The following is a 19,166-nucleotide window of genomic DNA, read 5'->3' as shown; positions in this document are numbered from 1 at the left end:
ACTGCCCCAGTACTCATAAAGCCCCCCCCCTTTAGGTTCTCCCATGGGTTAATGGCTGTGCTGTACTGGGGGAACCACTTGCAGCCTCCATATTCTTTTAAATTTTTTAAAAATTTTATTTATTAGTGAGAGACATAGTGTCATTCTGCGCCGCAGAGGTGAGAGAGAGGAGATCCGGAGCGAAGAGGGAACACAAATCTTTATTTGCGTTGGCACCTCAGAGTTGGGTGAGAGAGAAGCAGGTTGGGCTGCGTGGAGGTAACAAAAACGGCCGCCTCATGCAGCAACCTTTCCTGCGTCTAAACACCGAAGTGAAGCGCCGGTAAGAGAGAGAGGTGCGGAAGGAGAAGGGCTTTTATAGGAGCAGCTTTCGTGAGAATGGGAAGGGGGAGGAGTAACCATAGCACTCCAGGATAGGATAATAACTCTCATGAGAATAGGAAGAGGGAAGAGTGACCAAAGCACTCCAAATATCGCGGGGAAATAGACAATGCCCTGAGGGCACAACATGGCGGAACAGGCACTCCGAGAATGTCCCAATTCTCACGGGAACTAGCAGTAGGCTGAGGGGACAACATTGCAGATGTGACTGCATCTGCACAATTTCCCAGCATCTCCCCCTTTCCTTTTATCTAATGGCCAGGGCAACAGTCTATGAACTACTCAGGGTCAGTCTATGAAAAACCAGCAACGTGAAGGGAAGGAAGCTCCTGTAAAATAGTCTAAAGTGTACAAAGGGTATACCAGCAAGTCCGATAGAAGTCTCAGTCCAAAGGAGGTGACTAGGGGGAGAAATGGCAGGGGATGAAACGCTGTATGAGGAAGCTGAGCCTCTGGAATTCTGCTTTTCTGTAGAGAGTGAGCTGGAACCGCCAAAACGTGACAGACAAAGCAGAAGCAGGAAAGGCAGACAGGCAGTAAAAAAGTTCTGTCCTTGGAGTCTGTGAATCAGGTTCTTCAGATCGCGTCAGGTGACATCTAGGGTTTTGGGGAGGGGTGTGCCACTGTAGTCGTGCTGTCTAGTGGGTGATGTCAGGGTGTTCAGGGGTCCAGATGGTTTTTTCTGGGATTCCTGTGGAAGAAACACAAACAATCTGCTTCTCGTGGTTAGCAGGGCATCTGATTTGCCGCAACATAGAAACAGAAAGAACAAGAGAACCAGAGTATCACTCTGGTACCTGTGCTGCTGGGTACTGAACTTGGAACTTCATGCTTGAGGGCCCAACACTTTACCCACTATACTACTTCCCAGGCCACTGTTCTTATTTTTATGGGCCCAGCACGCTTCCGCTGCACTACTCTGCTAGTTCCGTTGTTATTTTTTAAACCCTTGTTTTCTGAAAGTTAGAATTATAGCTTGTTTGGGTGCTGGGTGTTGGTGAACCTGGTTAAGTGCATGCATCACCATGCACAAGGACCCAGGTTTGATGCCTGCACCCCACCTACAAGGAGAAAACTTCATGAGTGGTGAAGCAGTGCTGCAGGTTTCTTCTTTCTTCCTCTTTAATCTCCCTTTCCCCTCTCAATTTCTCCTTGCTCTATCAAATAAAAAGTTTTAAAAAAGGAACAAAAATTATAGCTTGTCTTATTGGTTGTAAATATGAGAAGTTCTGGCAGCTTCAAATAGATATTTAAAAGTATAGTGTTTGTGGGTGGGGGTAGATAGCATAACAGTAATGCAAAGAGACGCTTATGCTTGAGGCTCCACAGTCCCAGGGTCAATGTCCTGTACCACCATAAACCAGAGTTGAGCAGTGCTCTGGTAAAAATAAATAAATAAATAAATATTAAAAGTATGGTGCTTGTCTGTCTGTTAGGTTTGTCCTTCAAAAGGTGTCCTATTACACTGTGGCTGAACCAAGATCATGTAGGACTCCTAGTTTGGGACAGCAAGTGTGAAGTATTATCCTCAAGAAGCTGTGCTTCCCAGCTCTCCTTACTGGACAAATATTATAGCAGAATGCTTTGCTGCTGAGCATTAAGCCATTCTGGCTTTCATGGTATGAGTTTCTCCACTGATACATGAGTAAGTTCTACTAGTTGTCTAGGTTAATGTTTGATCCAGGCCAATTGAATGCTGGCTCTTGAGCTCTCGCGCTCTCGCACACACAATAATGGTTGGCAGTTTCCCATAGTTCTTTTAAATTTTAATTATAACCTATCACATCTTAAGCAATTACATCTGGGTGAGACTCTTGATGGATGTCATAGCAGGGTGTTTTAATTTCATGGATCCAGAATAACATCTGTTTCTAATATTTTCCAAGCCAATTTATATGGAAATTCTTTTTAATGCACAGAGACGTGTAAAAATCAAAATGGAAAATGAAATCACTGTGATTTAGTCCTTTGTTTTGCTAACAAAGGATTTCACTTTATAACTAGATTTAGCCTCTACTAGTGGCAAAAACATCCCAGTTTAAATATTCATTTAAGCATTCATTTCTCATAAGAAACGGGGAGGTGTAGTTAATGTAGGATTGGTATGGCCTACTGTACTGAGACTCAATCTCCTTTGGTCTCAATGCTCTGCTCGGCAGGATTTCTATTCTTTTTTTCTTTCTTTTCTTTCTTTTTTTTTTTTTTTTAGGATTTCTATTACTAAGGAATAAAGACAGCCCAAATGTTGATCTATTGGCCCAAGATAGCTGCTGGGATGCCAGTGATTATAGCTGCAGAGGAGTAAGTAAGGAGGAAGTGGAAGGGAAGCCTTTTAAATAGACTTTTCTGGAATAAGTATATGGCAGTCTGCTGATGTCCTTGGTCAGACATTAGTTGCATACCCATATTTAGCAGTAAGGTACTACAGAAATGAAATATTATACCACATGACTGTTCACAGATAAACGTTGACAATCTCTAACAATAGGAGACAGAAAATGGATTTTAGGGGAAAAAAATGAAGTACCTTCAACATTTTGAAAGTTAGATTAAGATTTCAGCATGGTGTCTAGAAAAGTGAGCTGATTATCTCAGGTAGCTTGTGTTTATAAAAGGACTACCATGGCATATGCCATAGGGCAAATAATCAGCAACTACTGATCATTCTGTTTCAGTTGTAGTCCCTTCCCAAGTGCACTTAATGTCAGAGACTGTGGATCAAACAGACTCCTTTTTTTTCTTTTTTTCTTCAATACCAAGATTATTTGGGGGGCTTGGTGCCTGCACAACTCAACAGCTCTGAGAAGTCTTTTTTCCTTTTAGGTAGAGGATGAGAAATGAAGAGGGAGAGAGATAGATAGATAGATAGAGAGAGAGAGAGAGAGAGAGAGAGAGGGAGAGAAGAAGAAGGAGGAAGAGGAGGAGGAGGAGGAGGAGGAAAAAAGGCACTGACACACCACTCATGAAGCTTCCCCCCACAAGTATTCCCATGTGGTACCGAACTACCTTCAGACCCCCTCAAACAAACTTTTATTTTTCATATTATTATTTTTATTGTTTTTCTCAACAATAGTGGGTTATAAGATTTTATATTTAAACTGGGATGTTTTTGCCACTAGTAGAGGCTAAATCTAGTTATAAAGTGAAATCCTTTTAGCAGGATACATTTCTACATCACACCCACCACCAAAGTCTGTGCCCTTCCTCTCCCAGTGGTAACCACCTTAGTCCTCACAAAGTCTTAGAGACAGTTTGGTTTGTTTTTTCAGGGCCATGTATTCTAGTTCTTTAGGTTCCACATATGAGTGAAACTGTCTGTAGTTGTCTTTCACCTCTTTATTTCATTAAGCAGAGCCTCACCCCCAAGTTTTAAAATGCACTTTTCTTGTAGGTCATGTACTGTTTGTGGACTAGTAAGGGCAGCTGACTAAGATGCAATTTTCAGTCCATTTCCAGAATGTTCAAACATTTGTGAATCAGTGTTCTCTGCTTCTCCACATGAAAGATGCATGAATCATTACAAGGGTCTGTTAAATGGTTTCTGAGTGAAACTTATCACAGAAGCTAAAGCTCAGACAAGTTAATCAGGAACTAGTCTAGAGAACAGGTTGTAAATAGCATTGACCAGTTATGCCACCCCCATTGAATTACTAACTGTGGTTTCCACCAACCATGTTGCTTCGTGTGGGTTCTTGATCTGTTGGAATCTCTATTGTGACTTCTTGTGTTTGAAGACACTCCATGAACTATAGAATGCGGGCTCAGCAATGTTCTCCCTTGATCCAGGGCTTTTCCCATCTGCTTTGTAGTAAATACTCATTTGGAAATTGCTTTGATGTAGCTTGTCTCATGGAAACTGGACTGGTAGAGGAGGTAAAAGGTAGAGGACACTTCCCATCCTAGGTTTTTCAGCTCCATGAGGGACCATAGTCTGTTAAGAAGCCCTAGGCAAGAATTTTTCTTACCTGCATGTTTGTATGTATGTATGTCAGGCTTTTTTGGGGGCCTCTTTCCCGGGCATAAACTCTTGGCTTACCCGCCCTGTTGTGCACCAGATGCAGGGGCCTAAGAGAATGTTCCAGGGCAGCAGGGGTGGAGCCGTACAGGTCTCTCTCTATGCCCGATGCTAGTGTCACAGCTAGAGAAAACCCGGGGACTTGTCTCATGGGCAATCTGTTTATTGAACAGCAAAGTAGGGTTTATAAGGGGTTGTAGGAGGAAGCAAGTTATCCATTCCATCTACAGTTTTGGAGAATAGGGACAAAGAGAAATGGGGGGTTTGAGAAAAGGTCAGAGCATCCCTAGTAAATGTTGAACAAGGGATTTAGTTAATCAAAGGAATGAAGGAAGTAGGGTTAACAATAACTAGCAGACAGAGAGGAGCCTTAAGAGAGGAGATAGATCATATAGGATTAGAAGGGCCAGAGGAGGTGAAGGAGTAGTTTGACAGAGTAGAACAATGATGTGTGGGCCATGTATGATCAAAGAAGATGGACTTCTATTAACTTCTGAGTAAATGAACTAACTGGTTTGAGAACAAGGAAATGGGCTGCATGCAGGGTCCTTTGTGAAGCAGGGAGGCTTACAGAGGAGACATTTCCTGGTGGTCGTTTTCCCTCCATGCCCAATCTCAACTAGAGAGAGACTAATGGGAAAGTTTGCGCCATCCAGACTGCCGTATTTTAATAGGAGGTCCCATACCATGTTCAACTATATCTTCACAATTTCTATACATATGTATGTATATGAAAGAAAGACAAAGAGATAGAGTGGAAGGAAGGAATAAAGGGAAAAAGAGATAGAGTAGAAGGAAGGAAAAAAGGGAGAAAGAAAGGAAGGAAGGAAGGAAGGGAAGGATGCAGGGAGGTAGTGAGGAGGGAGGAGAAGAGGGAGAGTAAGAGACCACAGCAGCAAAGCTTCTTTCAATGAGGTGGAGGCTGGGTTTGAACCTGGCCATGTACATGGCAAAGCGGCACACTATCCAAGTGAGCTATTTTGCTGACCTTATGAAAGAGGTAGTCCATGCTATGAGTAACGCATTTTACTTTTTCTTCTTGAACTCACCATATTATATTATGTATTTCAAGAGACAGACTGACTACAGATACAAAAGACTCAAAAGTTCCACCCTATTCTCTTGAAGGTATTATGTAATACTTAGAAAATGCCTTCGAAGGGAATCATTTGCATGCTACTTCCCATCTTTATATCTTCTCCACACTTAGCAACATTTACCAGTTGATTTCCTAATATGTGCCTCTATTGTGACTTTTTGGTTTTTCACATTTTATCTGTGCTTGCTCTGATATGCTAATTGGATTTTCTGTCACTTGTGCATTAGGATTAATATAGTCATTCCACACTTTACAAAGTTTGTGTTTCTTCAGACACATCACAGGGATATGTGGAACACATTTGGGGAAACATACAGACAGAGTAACAACCACAATGCTGTGCTACTTCTGCATGGTGTGTTATTAATTCACTTTTATCATAGCTTCCCTAACTGAGAGGTGTAGATAGTATAGTACTGATAGCATTAGTTCATCCAAGTAGTAAACAAGAAACATACCCAAGGAAACATGTCCAATACTTGTCAGACAAGAAGTGCTTAGAAAATTCTGGGCTGTTCCTTGTCAAAGTTTGTTTAGAAAAATCAAGAATGCACACCTGGAACTGCTCATTTTCAAAAGCAAGAGACCAGAAAATGCTACAGTGATTGGTAGCAAGTTCTGTGAAAGCCTAGGAAAATCTCCTGGAATAGACTGTGAGTGGAAGGGAGCCCTTCTCCCTCAGCTGCCTTGTGCCCTCCTCCCTTGCCACTCAAAGTTGTGGTCCATGAACTAGCAGCATCAGCATCCCCGGGGAGGTTGGTGACCACCTGGAATCTCAGGCTCCTTCTGAGACCAACAGAAACAGAGCCAGGTGGAAACAGGATCCATAAGTGATTTGCATTTGTATCTGAAGCAGTGCCTTGACCTGTAGGACCTTGAGGGCTAGCCCTAATTCTACGCATCAGTACCAGCTTGAAAAGTTCTTCTTTCTCTCCCCAACTCCACCCAATTTTTTTTTTTTTTGCCTTAAAGGTTATTGCTAAGGCTTGATACCTACACTATGAATCAACTAGTCCTGGTGGCCATTTTTTATTGGATAGGACAGAGAGAAATTGAGAGAAGAGGGGGAGAGAGAGACAGATAGATCTTACCCTAACCCTAACCCTAACCCTAACCCTAACCCTAACCCTAACCCTAACCCTAACCCTAACCCTAACCCTAACCCTAACCTGTAGACCTGCTTCACTGCTTGTGAAGCAACCTCCCTGCAGGTGTGGAACCAGTGGTTCAAACTGGGATCATTGCACTGGTCCTTACTGTGTGCTTAACCTGGTACACTACCACACAGCCCCTGTCTCTTTTCTTTCTACCTTCTTCTCCTTGTCCACTTTCTTCTCCTCTTCCCCCCTTTTTTTTCTTAGCATTTTATTGAGGGAAATAATGTCTTATTTCCAATTATTGACACATAGGTACAATCTGTAATCTACTGTGATAAGAGTCTGGAAAACTCTCAAAGCCACCCACACAAGTCTTTCCCACCATTGTGTAAGAGGTATAGACACCCTCTCTCCAATTTCCTGTCTCCTCCTCCTCCGGTGTCCTTTATTTGGATGCATCCCTCTCTCTGTCTTAATGCTTTACAATGCAGTCATTAACACATGAGTATGATTTCATTATGCATTATGACTCCAAAGTTCTGTTCCACCCCTCCTTCCCCAGAGTTTTCTTTGCTTTGATGCTATATACCATGCCCAGTTCATGTCTAATTTTTATGTCTTTATGTCCTTCCTCTCTGTTCCTATTTATTAAACTCTGCTTAGAAGTGAGATCATGCAGTATTTTTTCTTTTCTTTTTGGCTTATCTCAATTAACACGATGTCTTCAAGTTCCAAAGGAGATGACTTCATCATTTTTAACAGCTTGAATAGTATTCCATCTTGTAAATATACCACAATTTTTCAGTCACTCATCTGTAATTGGTCATCTGTGTTGCTTCCAAGTTTTGGAAACTAGAAATTATAGGTAATTTTGTTTCCTTTGGGTAAATCCCCAGGAGAGAAATTGCTGTGTCATATAGTATGTCCATTTCTCCATTTCTAGTGTTTTGAGAAATGTCTAGACTGTTTTCTACAATGTTGGAACAAGATATACTCCTACCAGTAGTGCACAGAAGCATCCCCTTTCTCCCACATTTTCTCCAACATTTGATGTTACTGTTCTTTCTGACATAAGACATTCTCATAGGTGTAAAGTGGTATCTCATTGTTGTCTTTATTTACATTTTCCTGATGTTCAGTGATGGAACAGTTTCTCATGTGTCTGTTAGTCCTCTGGATCTTTTTGTTGGTGAAGTTTCTGTCCCTGTTCTGGCCCCATTTTCTATTGGGGTTGTTGTTTGTTTTGTTTTGTTTTTTTTTTTGGTGTTAATTTTACTGAGATCTTTATGTATTCTGATTATCTATCTGATAAAGATCTTCTACCACACTGTACCGTGCCATTCTTTTAGGGTGGTGGTATGTGTTGCTGTGTAGAAGTTTTTCCATTTCATGTAGTCACACAACTGTGGTTTTTTAACATGCAATTTCTCAGGCATTGGAACAACCGAGGCTGTGGAATTTGCATTTTTAGCATTTAGGTTTCAAGCTCCTGAAGAGCATATGCTTGCTTACTGCTGTATTAAGACTCAAGCCACTGAGAGGAACTCTGCATCTGTGAATCTATTTTTCAAAGGCATTTGAACTCAGAGAAGGAAGAAAACTCCTTTCTTCATTCATGATTTTATTGGGAGCCTAATGGTTTACAGCATAGTTATTGATACATGGGTACAGTTTTTCACCTCCCCATGACTGGAGTCTACAGAACATTCCCACCCTCAGAAGAGAACTTTTGAGGAGAAGTAATGTACCCTGGTTGTGTTGGTTAGCATTAGGGCAGGATCTAAATCCAGCCTGTCCATCCAGCCTTTTCTTTTTGCTTATTTATTTATTTATTCCCTTTTGTTGCCCTTTTTATTTTATTATAGTAGTTACTGTTGTTGTCGTTGTTGGAATAGGATAGAGAGAAATGGAGAGAGGAGGGGTAGACAAAGAGGGGGAGATAAAGATAGACACCTGCAGACCTGCTTCACCGCCTGTGAAGCTACTTTTCTGCAAGTGGGGAGCTGGGTACTGGAACCTGGATCCTTATGCTGGTCCTTGCACTTTGCGCCATGTGCGCTTAACCCACTGCGCTACCGCCCGACTCCCCATCCAGCCTTTTCTAAACCTCATTCATTTAATTGAGCTTACCTGGAATCCCATATAAAGTCACAAGATAAAGCTTCTGAAGCTTATCTCAGCAACACTGTATTTTTGGTGCTTGTTTTAGTTGCTTTTCCTTAATTCACATTCCGCCCATTGTTTTTGTGTTTTCAGCCGTGCCATCAAGACTAATCAAGACCTTCTCCCTGAAACTCCGTGGACACACATTTTCTACAATGATTTCTGGGGGACTCTCCTCACCCACAGTGGAAGCCACAAGTCCTACCGGCCACTCTGTACTCTGTCTTTCCGCCTGAACCACGCCATCGGAGGGCTGAATCCCTGGAGCTACCATCTGGTCAATGTCCTACTGCATGCGACTGTCACTGGACTCTTCACAAGCTTCTCCAAGATACTGCTGGGTGATGGCTACTGGACCTTCATGGCTGGCCTGATGTTTGCCTCTCACCCCATTCACACGGAGGCCGTGGCGGGCATCGTGGGCCGGGCTGATGTGGGGGCCAGTCTCTTCTTCCTCCTCTCCCTGCTCTGCTACATCAAACACTGCTCCACAAGGGGCTACACAGTCAGGACCTGGGGCTGGTTCCTGGGGACTGGGTTGTGTGCGGGGTGCAGCATGCTATGGAAAGAACAAGGAGTAACTGTTCTAGCAGTTTCTGCAGTTTATGATGTCTTTGTCTTCCACCGGCTAAAGATGAACCAGATCTTGCCGGCCATTTACAAAGTAAGTGACTGTTGGCATGGGCTGGGAGAAGGGGGTCTCTGGGTCACCAAGTAACATTTTTCACCACTTACGCAGCAGATTTTGCTTCCCATGGAAGACAATGTAAAACAAGTTATTTTCTGGTGCTTACTAACTAGAAATGCCCTTTAAAAAATTATGTATTTAATTTATTCAATTTTTGCATAGAGACAGAAATTGAGAGGGAACTGAAAGATAGGGAGGGAGAGAAAAGGGGGCCAACGAACGATGGCATACCTACCTGGTTAAGTGCATAGTTGGGGTCACTTCACAAGGGATGAAACAGGTCTGCAGGTCTCTCTCCCCCCTCTTTCCCCTTCCCTCTCTAACTCCCCCTCCCCTCTCAAATTTTCTCTGTCTTATCCGAAAAATTGACAAAATGATCACAGGAGCAGTGAATTCATAGTGCAGATGTCAAACCCCAGTGATAAACCTGGAGGCAAAATAAGAAAGAAAAGGAAGGAAGGAAGGAAGGAAGGAAGGAAGGAAGGAAGGAAGGAAGGAAGGAAGGAAGGACTGCAGCAACCCTTCAGTTGTGAAACTTCTCTCCCTGTGGGTGAAGACTGGGGGCTTGAAGCCTGATCCTTGATCCTTGGAACATGTGCACTCTACAGGGTGTGCCACAACCTGTCCGGAAGTGTTCTTTAGGCAGCTTTCAGTTCTTTCATTATTTTATTTCTTGGGTTTCTTAACTTCCTTTCGTCATTTTAAACATTGCAAAACAGTTTTTGCCTTGTAAAGAAAATGTGCATGCCTTTTTTCTCTCTCTTTTAAATTCCTTACTCTCTAATTATACCCAAATGCTCTGTAATCCAACAAATTGCCTCTAATGTGTATTTGTAACAATACCAGAGCTGATGATAGAGTTGGACTCTAGACCCGAGAGAGGAAATCCTCTGTCATTTGTTAATATTACCTTTCCTGAGCTGGCTTTGGAAAACAACCCTGCTTCTTCACTGAGCTGGGAACTCAACATTCTTAAACAGTGACTCACAGTCACCTTTTCCTTGTTGCAGTAGTTAAAAATAGGAGAGTCAGAACAGGATGGGCCTCATCTGAGTTCAGCCTGGAGGCCAATGAAGACCTTTACTTTAGGGCTTAACATTTGTTTCCCTGGATTCCCTAGGAGGTTTCCCATGCAGTGTTGTTGGAAGGTCACAGATGTTTTTGGATCCCATATACTGAAGGGTATTAAGTGTTATTTCTTTCTGTTAAAGAGGAGACGCTGATCAGAGGCATCTTGAAAACTCTCTCCTTCCTATCTCTGTCTTTTCTTCCCCTACAATGAATTCACTCTTGCTTTGATTTTATAAGTATAAAGGCCAAACTTAACCCAAACTTGCAAATTGGATCGAGTTTTAGGCCACCTTCTTTTTCTTCTTAGAGATACATGGGTGGGTTTTTTTTCTTTGTTTTTTTAAAAATATTTTTATTATATTGATTAGAAATAGAGAAATAAAGACAGGTAGGGAAGATAGAGATGATAGGGACACCTGCAGCATCACTTCCCCACTTGTGAAACTTGCCTTTTGCAGGTGGTAACCAAGGGTTTGAACCCAGGTCCTTGAACTTAGTAATGTGTATGCTCAGCTTGGTGCTCCAGCACCTGTACCCTACAGGCTGATTTATGGCTTTGGAGAACTAGTGTTGAGATTTTTTTTTTTTCCAGTATTGATAATTATGTTCCTCTACTCCCAATTTACCTTAGAGTCAACATGGAAAAAAATTAAAGGGAAAAAAATCAAGGCAAACAGAAACCTTTCTTCCTTGTCCTTCTCTTTCTCCTTCTTCTTTTTTTCACTTGGTGAGTAGGGTAATTGCTGCTGAACTTCATCTATGCCTGGAAACATAATCTTTACAGTTAGAACTCAAGGGTCCAGTCCTTGAAGAAATTCTTTTGTGATTTTAGTCAAGCTCTGAAAACTCTAGTTAGTTGCTTGAAAATAATATATGGTTTGAAAGTCAAGCTTTTAATTTCATATCAGTTTTACTAAATTCATTCACAGAAATAGAGGGAGAATAATCAGCCTTCTTTTCTTTTAAATTAACAGCATCAAAATAACAAGATTTATTTTTTAAAATTATTTTATTAATTTATTTTTTAAAAATATTTATTTATTTATTTTCCTTTTTGTTGCCCTTGTTGTTTTACCATTGTTGTGTGTTTTTTAAAATTTTTTTATTTATAAAAAAGGAAACTGACTAAACCATAGGATAAAAGGGGTACAACTTCACACAGTTCCCACCACCAGAACTCTGTATCCCATCCCCTCCCCTGATAGCTTTCCTATTCCTTAACCTTCTGGGAGTATGGACCCAAAGTCATTGTGGGATGCCGAAGGTTGAAGGTCTGGCTACTGTAATTGCTTCCCCACTGAACATGGGCATTGACTGGTCGATCTATACTCCCAGCCTCTCTCTCTTTCCCTAGTGGGGATGGGCTCTGAGGAAGCAGAGCTCCAGGACACACTGGTGGGGTTGTCTGTCTAGGGAAGTCCAGTTGGCATCATGCTAGTATCTGGAACCTAGAGGTTGAAAAGAGAGTTAACATACAAAACCAAACAAATTAATGACCAATCATGGTCCTAAAGGCGGGAATAGTGCAGATGAAGAGTTGAGGGGTCCTGTTTTGTAGAAAGCTAGTAGGCCTATTTTAGTTATATTCCAAAGGGCCTGTGACTATACTAGTAGTTTTTTTTTGTTTTGTTTTGTTTTTGTCTGAGCCTGAAATCTGATATACAGGTGGATTCTAATGATTGTCTGGCGGAAATGACGTCATGGCTGGCAGAAGGAACAGAAACCTGGATCAGGGAAGAGAGTAGCTCCCAAATATGGGAAAGGTGTATAAATATTGTTGATTGTAAACCCCATAGATTTGATCTGATCTAGGGCCCATATTCAGCTAAGGAGCCTATGTGACCTCTGCATCCCTGTAGATCTGAGCTCACATTCTGTGGTCATTCTGTAGGAATGTTCCAAGCTGCCCCAGTATCAGGACCCATCTTCCTCATAGAGTATCTTGTCCAGCCTCCCTTTGGAAGATGGAACATTCTCTACCATTGTTTATCCACATTGAGGGCAAGGTCTTATGGGGGCCCACAAAGGGGTCTATTGTGTTGTTCCTGATAGAGATGACTGGTAACAATGGAGAGAGGGATTTATTCCAGGTCTAAACCCATCATGTCTGTTTGGGAATCTCAGGACTCCCTGATTAGGGCCCCAGCTGATGGGGTGGCCTGACAGTGACTAAAGGGTCATTGTTAAAGTATGCCAGTCTCTTGCCCTTATTCAGCTTTTTCAGTCCTTGTTTTGATGAGGTTAGCTTTGGAGTGAGTGAGAGAACTGTAATAAGAAGTAGATGAGGAGGGTATCTAAGTCTAAGTAGACACTATTTCATTATGAGCTTTATACTGACTCTCTACAGACTACTGTGTATTTTTGCTTTCAGGTATATATTTTGCCCTAATTTATGGATACAGGTGAACATATGCTCTATCTAATAGGACCTGGTCTTCATCTAGGTTTTAGGACTTTGTTAGGAAGTGAACCCCCTGGAATGGAATTAGAGAATCCTATGAAAGGAAAGGACTCACTGTGTAATAAGGGTGAAAGGTTGATATTACATGCATTACATGTTGCCCTTGTTGTTTATCACTGCTGTTGTTACTATTGTTGTTACAATTGTTGTCATTGTTGTTGGATAGGACAGAGAGAAATGGAGAAAGGAGGGGTAGAAAGATAGACACCAACAGACCTGCTTCACCACTTGTGAAGCGACCCCCCTGCAGGTGGGGAGCCTGGGGCTTGAACTGGGATCCCTACACCAGCCCTTGAGCTTTGCGCCATGTGTGCTTAACCCACTGCGCTATCACCCGGCCCCTTTAAACCTCATTTTTATAGAGACAGAGAGAGATGGAAAGGGAAGGTGAGACAGACAGAAACCTGCAGTGCTGCTTCACCACTGTTGAAGTTTCCACTCCTGCAGATGGGGACCAAGAACTTGCACCTCCGCCTCTGTGCATAGCAGCATGTGCACTCAAGGGGGTGCACCGCCACTTGGTCCAGATTTATTTTTCCATCAATCAAGGTGCTTACTGAAATTTCAAAATTAATATCACCAAGAACAGAAAATAGCATTTTTAATTTAAAAAATGAGAAAAATCAACAAAGCAAGTAAAAGAAAAGAACATACCCTCAAACAATCAGCACAAGTTGCAGAATCCTATTTTTTAAAGATTTTTAAAAAATATTTATTTCTTCGCTTTTGTTGCCCTTGTTGTTTCATTGTTGTTGTAGTTATTATTGTTGTTGTTATTGATGTCATCGCTGTCGGATAGGACAGAGAGAAATGGAGAGAGGAGGTGAAGACAGAGAGGGAGAAAGACACCTGCAGACCTGCTTCACCATCTGTGAAGCGACTCCCATGCAGGTAGGGAGCCGGGGGCTCGAACCAGGATCCTTACTCCGGTCCTTGTGCTTTGTGCCATGTGCACTTAACTGGTTATTATTTATTTATTTATTTATTTATTTATTTATTTTTATTTTTCTTTATTTAAGAAAGGATTAATTAACAAAACCATAGGGTAGGAGGGGTACAACTCCACACAATTCCCACCACCCAATCTCCATATCCCACCCCCTCCCCTGATAGCTTTCCCATTCTCTATCCCTCTGGGAGCATGGACCCAGGGTCGTTGAGGGTTGCAGAAGGTGGAAGGTCTGGCTTCTGTAATTGCTTCCCCGCTGAACATGGGCGTTGACTGGTCGGTCCATACTCCCAGTCTGCCTCTCTCTCTCCCTAGTAGGGTGGGTCTCTGGGGAAGCAGAGCTCCAGGACACATTGGTGGGGTCTTCAGTCCAGGGAAGCCTGGCTGGCATCCTGATGACATCTGGAACCTACTGGTTATTTTTTTTAAGTTTTTATTTAATTTTTTAGAGATAGAGAAATTGAGAGAGAAGGTGGAGATGGTGGAAGACAAAGACAGACACCTGCAGTACTACTTCACTGAGGCCTTGAACCTGGGTCCTTGTGCATGAAAAGGTATATCAACCAGGAGCATCACTGCCCTGTCCCCTATCACCTTTTTTTTTCACACTGTGAACATATGAAGATAAACAGATGAAAAGTCTGATACCTGTGTAGGTTTGGAAAATATCCTATCTGCCTTCTTATAGTCTTCGATTGGTCTTCTATGGAATTGACATTATAATAAGGAGGGGGAAAACACATTTAACTTTGTACCAGTAGAAACCCAACGTTATGAAGAAGCTGAGGCTTCAAAATGGAGGGAAGCAGTTTATACAATGATGAGAATAGAAGATACATGGTAATATGAAAGGAAGACTAACTCAAGGTTCTCTTCATGGGATTGGCTCCCTATCTAGTTCTTTGAGGTAATAAAGGGAAAGGAAAATGATTTTTTTTTTTTCTTGAGCCCACTGGGTCCTGATTGCCTCCAACTTAGTACAAGCCACAGGCCAGTCTAAAATATTTTGGGGAGGCATATCCTGCTTCTAAAATATATTTCATTCACTATTTAATAATTACAAATATAGTGTTTACATCTGTCATGTGTTATGTTGAACATGCTAAACTATTAACACATTTTACTTATTTGAAAAATGCTTGTGGACCATCTAAATAGCTCACTTGGGTAGTGTGCTGCTTTGCCATGTGAGCAACTCAGTTTGGAGCCTGGCCCTCACTATATTGAAGGAAGCTTTGATGTGTGGTCTCCTTCATTCTTTTTCTGCTTCTCTGTCTCTCTCTGAAAAAGTGAATAAGGTAAGATAACTTATAGGAGACTAATATGAACCTTTGAAACATTATTACTGAAAATGAAATGAAATAATAAGATTGCTACTAGTTAGTATCTGTAAGAAAGTTACTGAATTCACAGGCAGACTGGGAGTATGGACCAACCAGTCAACGTCCATGTTCAGCGGGGAAGCAATTACAGAAGCCAGACCTTCCACCTTCTGCAACCCACAATGACCCTGGGTCCATGCTCCCAGAGGGATAGAGAATGGGAAAGCTATCAGGGGAGGGGGTGGGATATGGAGATTGGGTGGTGGGAATTGTGTGGAGTTGTACCCCTCCTACCCTATGGTTTTGTTAATTTCTTTCTTAAATAAAAAATAAATTTTAAAAAAAGATTTACTTTTTGAGGGGATGTGGCTGTGGAACACCCAGTCTGCAGGTATCATTCTTTCTCTCTCCTTCTTTATCTCTCCTCTTCTTTTTCAATTTCTCTCTGATCTCTGAAATAGAAAGAGAAAAAGAAAGGAAAAAAAAAGGAAGGAAAACTGCCTACCAGGAGCAGTGGATTTGTAGTACTGGTACTGAAACCCCATGGTTACCCCTGGTGGCAAAAAAAGAAAGGAAGAAAGAAAGAAATAAAGACATAAAGAAAGAAAGGAAGGAAGGAAGGAAGGAAGGAAGGAAGGAAGGAAGGAAAGAAGGAAAGAAGGAAGAAAGAAAGGGAGAAAAAAAGAAACACTTTTGAGAGTTTTTATTTGTGAGCAACTCAGTTTCAAGCCCACCTCCCACCACATGGAGAGACAAAGCTGTGGTGCTATGGTGTCCTCTCTCTTTCTCTTTCTGTTTGAAAAAAGTCAGTCATGAGCAGTGAACAAAACAAAAGTATGTTCCTGAAGTGTTAAAGTGAAATGTGATACTCTCTCTTTTAGACAATGAGGATTTCATTCCTTGGTTAGTGGGTTCTGGAAGGTATAAATGGAAGAATGTGTGTCAGAAATACCTTGAAAATAAATGTTATCATCCTCTCACCAGATTATTAGCCTTCCCGAGATGAATTGCACTTAGCTTTCTACGTTCAAAGGGGAGGGAAGCACCCTTTCAATACACTGAAACTAGCTACACTTTTACTTGCCCACAAAATTGTTCACGAGTCCCCTGTGACCCAGGAGATACAGGGGTAATAAAATTAGTAAAAGCAACATTTTTCTTACTTACCCAACATCAGTCACTGCTTGCCCTCAGTTGTCATTTTTCTGTGCTTATTTAACATCTGTTAATTGTTTGCATGTGGAACCACATCTCCCTCCCCTTTTTGTTGGTTTTATAATCACTGACTCAGTTACAGGTAGAAAGTTAAAAAAAAAATAGGAAAAGAAATCTGAAAGTTAGTAATTCTAATAGCACAAGATAATTAGGAGAAATGAAGTCTTTTTCATGCAATCTTTGAAAAAGTTCTTTAAATGTGACTCCCTTTACTTTTGCTGTAGCGGCTTCTGAAGTCTGCGTTATCTGGATAGCAATTAAAATGTGTAGTTTCATTTCCTGTAAAGAAGAAAAAAGAGGCTATCAGAGGGGGAATAGAAGTCATCTCTGTTTAGAAATAATTAAAAAAAAATTGACTACCCAGCAGGATGTGAGTGATGACAGTTTCCTATGTAGACTGGAGTTTATGTTCATCTTCACGCTCATGTAAACTCAATGCTACATCAGGTGCAGTGATCTGAAACCCAAAGGTGGGAGTTGGGCAATAGTGCAGCGGGCTAAGCGCAGGTGGCGCAAAGTGCAAGGACTGGCTTAAGGATTCTGGTTCAAGCCCCAGGCTCCCCACCTGCAGGGGAGTCGCTTCACAGGTGGTGAAGCAGGTCTGCAGGTGTCTATCTTGCTCTCCCCCTCTCTGTCTTCCCCTCCTCTCTCCATTTCTCCCTGTCCTATTTAATAACGATGACATCGATAACTACAACAATAATAACTACAACAACAATAAAAAAACAAGGCAACAGAAGGGAAAAGAAAGAAAGGAAGGAAGGGAGGGAGGAAGGAAGAGAGAAACCCAAAGTAACAAGTAGTCTCCCACCCCCCCCCCCTTTTATAAGACTCACCTTGAGAGTGGTTTCCCATGTAGAAATGTGTGCTCTTTTGATGGTTTTTGGTTTGTCGCCCTTGGAATACTATGTGGCACAAGGGGACTTGTATTTTGTGTGACTCCCATGCTTAGAAAGACAGGAAGCCCAAGTCACAAAGATGGCTGGCACATTGAATCCCCATTCGTGTTTGTGTTGAAGTAGTAGCTGAGGATGGCATTGGTGGCATGTGTTATCATTTACTGCTTTGTCCCCTTGCTTTTTAGATGAGGTTATGGTTTTACTTAAGATGTGGCCCTCATGTTGATGGCACTCAATGAAATAGGAGATATTAGCTGTTTCTGATTTCCTTCAATCAACATCTGTGCCACTCTACTCCCTTTTTGTCTCTTTGATTTGCCCGATTTGTAACTTTATAAAAATCCAGACATAGCAAGATACCCCGATTCTGGTCACAGTATTTCCTCACCTTGTGGAAACTGGAGGACTGGCTCTCTCATACACTTAGAATGAATTTGGATTTGCTCCCAGTCAACTTCTAGTTGCATTTAATATTCATGACCTGCAGCCTTTCGAAACTCTGAACAGCGGCCAACGCTGCTAACCAGATAATATCATAAATAAAGTCAATGTTTGAAAATATTTTACAATTCAGAAAGTCAAAGATTAATAAGGGATTTTGTTCCTGCAGGTTGGTGTCTTTACCCTGCCAATTTAAGATGATTCTGAATTCTGTTTGCGGTGTAGTTTTCAGGAGAGTGATTTCAGTGTGGGAGCAGTGTACCTTTGTAAGCTTACATCGTGCTGCTGGCAGAGTGTCTTAGAACAGTGGTCTATTCACAAGTATGTCATCAAAAGAAAAATCATCTCTGTCAAGACACTGTAATTTGGGAACTCAAAAGTCTGTCCTTGAAAGACATTGTAGAGATATGGAGAGTGGAGAATAATACATGGAAATCTAGACTGAAACTCTGCATCTGTAGCTGGGATATAGCTGGAGAGGAGAGTTAACTTTCTGGGGATCAGACACTTGAGGAGTGTTCCCTCCCCCCAAACACTTTGGATACAGGCATTTATAACTGGCAATGATGCAGAAAGATCACTGCATAAATGGAATTGCATAAGTTTCTTGGGGCTGGGGAAACAGCATGATGTTTTTGTAAAAGTTTTTTTTTTTTTTTTTCTGCCATAGTGATGCTCTGGTTCTCTATTTTTCTTTCTTTTTAAATTTTTATTTATAAAAAAGGAAACATTGACTAGGCCATAGGATGAGAGGGGTACTATTTTACACAGTTTTCACCACCAGAACCCTGTATCCCATCCCTTCCCTGATAGCTTTCTTATACTTTAACCCTCTGGGAGTATGGACCCAAGGTCATTGTGGGATGCAGAAGGTGGAAGGTCTGGCTTCTGTAACTGCTTCCCCACTGAACATGGGCATTGACTGGTTGATCCATACTCCCAGCCTGTCTCTCTCTTTCTCTAGTAGGGTGGCGCTCTGGGGAAGCAGAGCTCCAGGATACATTGGTGGGATTGTCTGTCCAGTGAAGTCTGGTCAGCATCATGTTAGCATCTGGAACCTGGTGGGTGAAAAGAGAGTTAACATATAAAGCCAAACAAATTAATGACCAGTCATGGACCTAAAGGCTGGAATAGTGCAGATGAAGAGTTGGGAGGTCCTCCTTTTCTGGATAGCTAGTAGGCCTATTTTAGTTATATCCCAAAGGGCCTGTGGCTATACTACTTCTTTTTTTTCCCCCTGAGCCTGAAATCTGATATGCAGGTGGATCCAAGCTATTGTCTGGGGAGATGATGTTATGGCTGGAAAAGGAACAGAAAGCTGGATCAGGGAAGAGAGTAGCTCCCTAATATGGGAAAGGGGTATAA

At 41.8% G+C, this 19,166-nt stretch overlaps 1 protein-coding gene across 3 annotated transcripts in view; it reads left to right on the top strand.

Moving 5' to 3' along the window:
* Window positions 1-19,166, top strand: part of TMTC2 (transmembrane O-mannosyltransferase targeting cadherins 2) — a 538,840-nt gene that overhangs the window by 216,942 nt on the left and 302,732 nt on the right. For all 3 annotated transcript variants that reach the window (XM_060191458.1, XM_060191459.1, XM_060191460.1), the window contains one exon: window positions 8,849-9,419. In XM_060191458.1, the coding sequence (XP_060047441.1) occupies window positions 8,849-9,419 (571 nt within the window). The remainder of the gene's footprint in view (window positions 1-8,848; window positions 9,420-19,166) is intronic.

This window comes from Erinaceus europaeus, chromosome 5 (assembly GCF_950295315.1).
Source record: "Erinaceus europaeus chromosome 5, mEriEur2.1, whole genome shotgun sequence".
NCBI classification, from domain to species: domain Eukaryota; kingdom Metazoa; phylum Chordata; class Mammalia; order Eulipotyphla; family Erinaceidae; genus Erinaceus; species Erinaceus europaeus.
The sequence above is the reverse complement of the archived record's forward strand: the minus strand, read 5'-3'. Positions and strand labels throughout refer to the sequence as shown.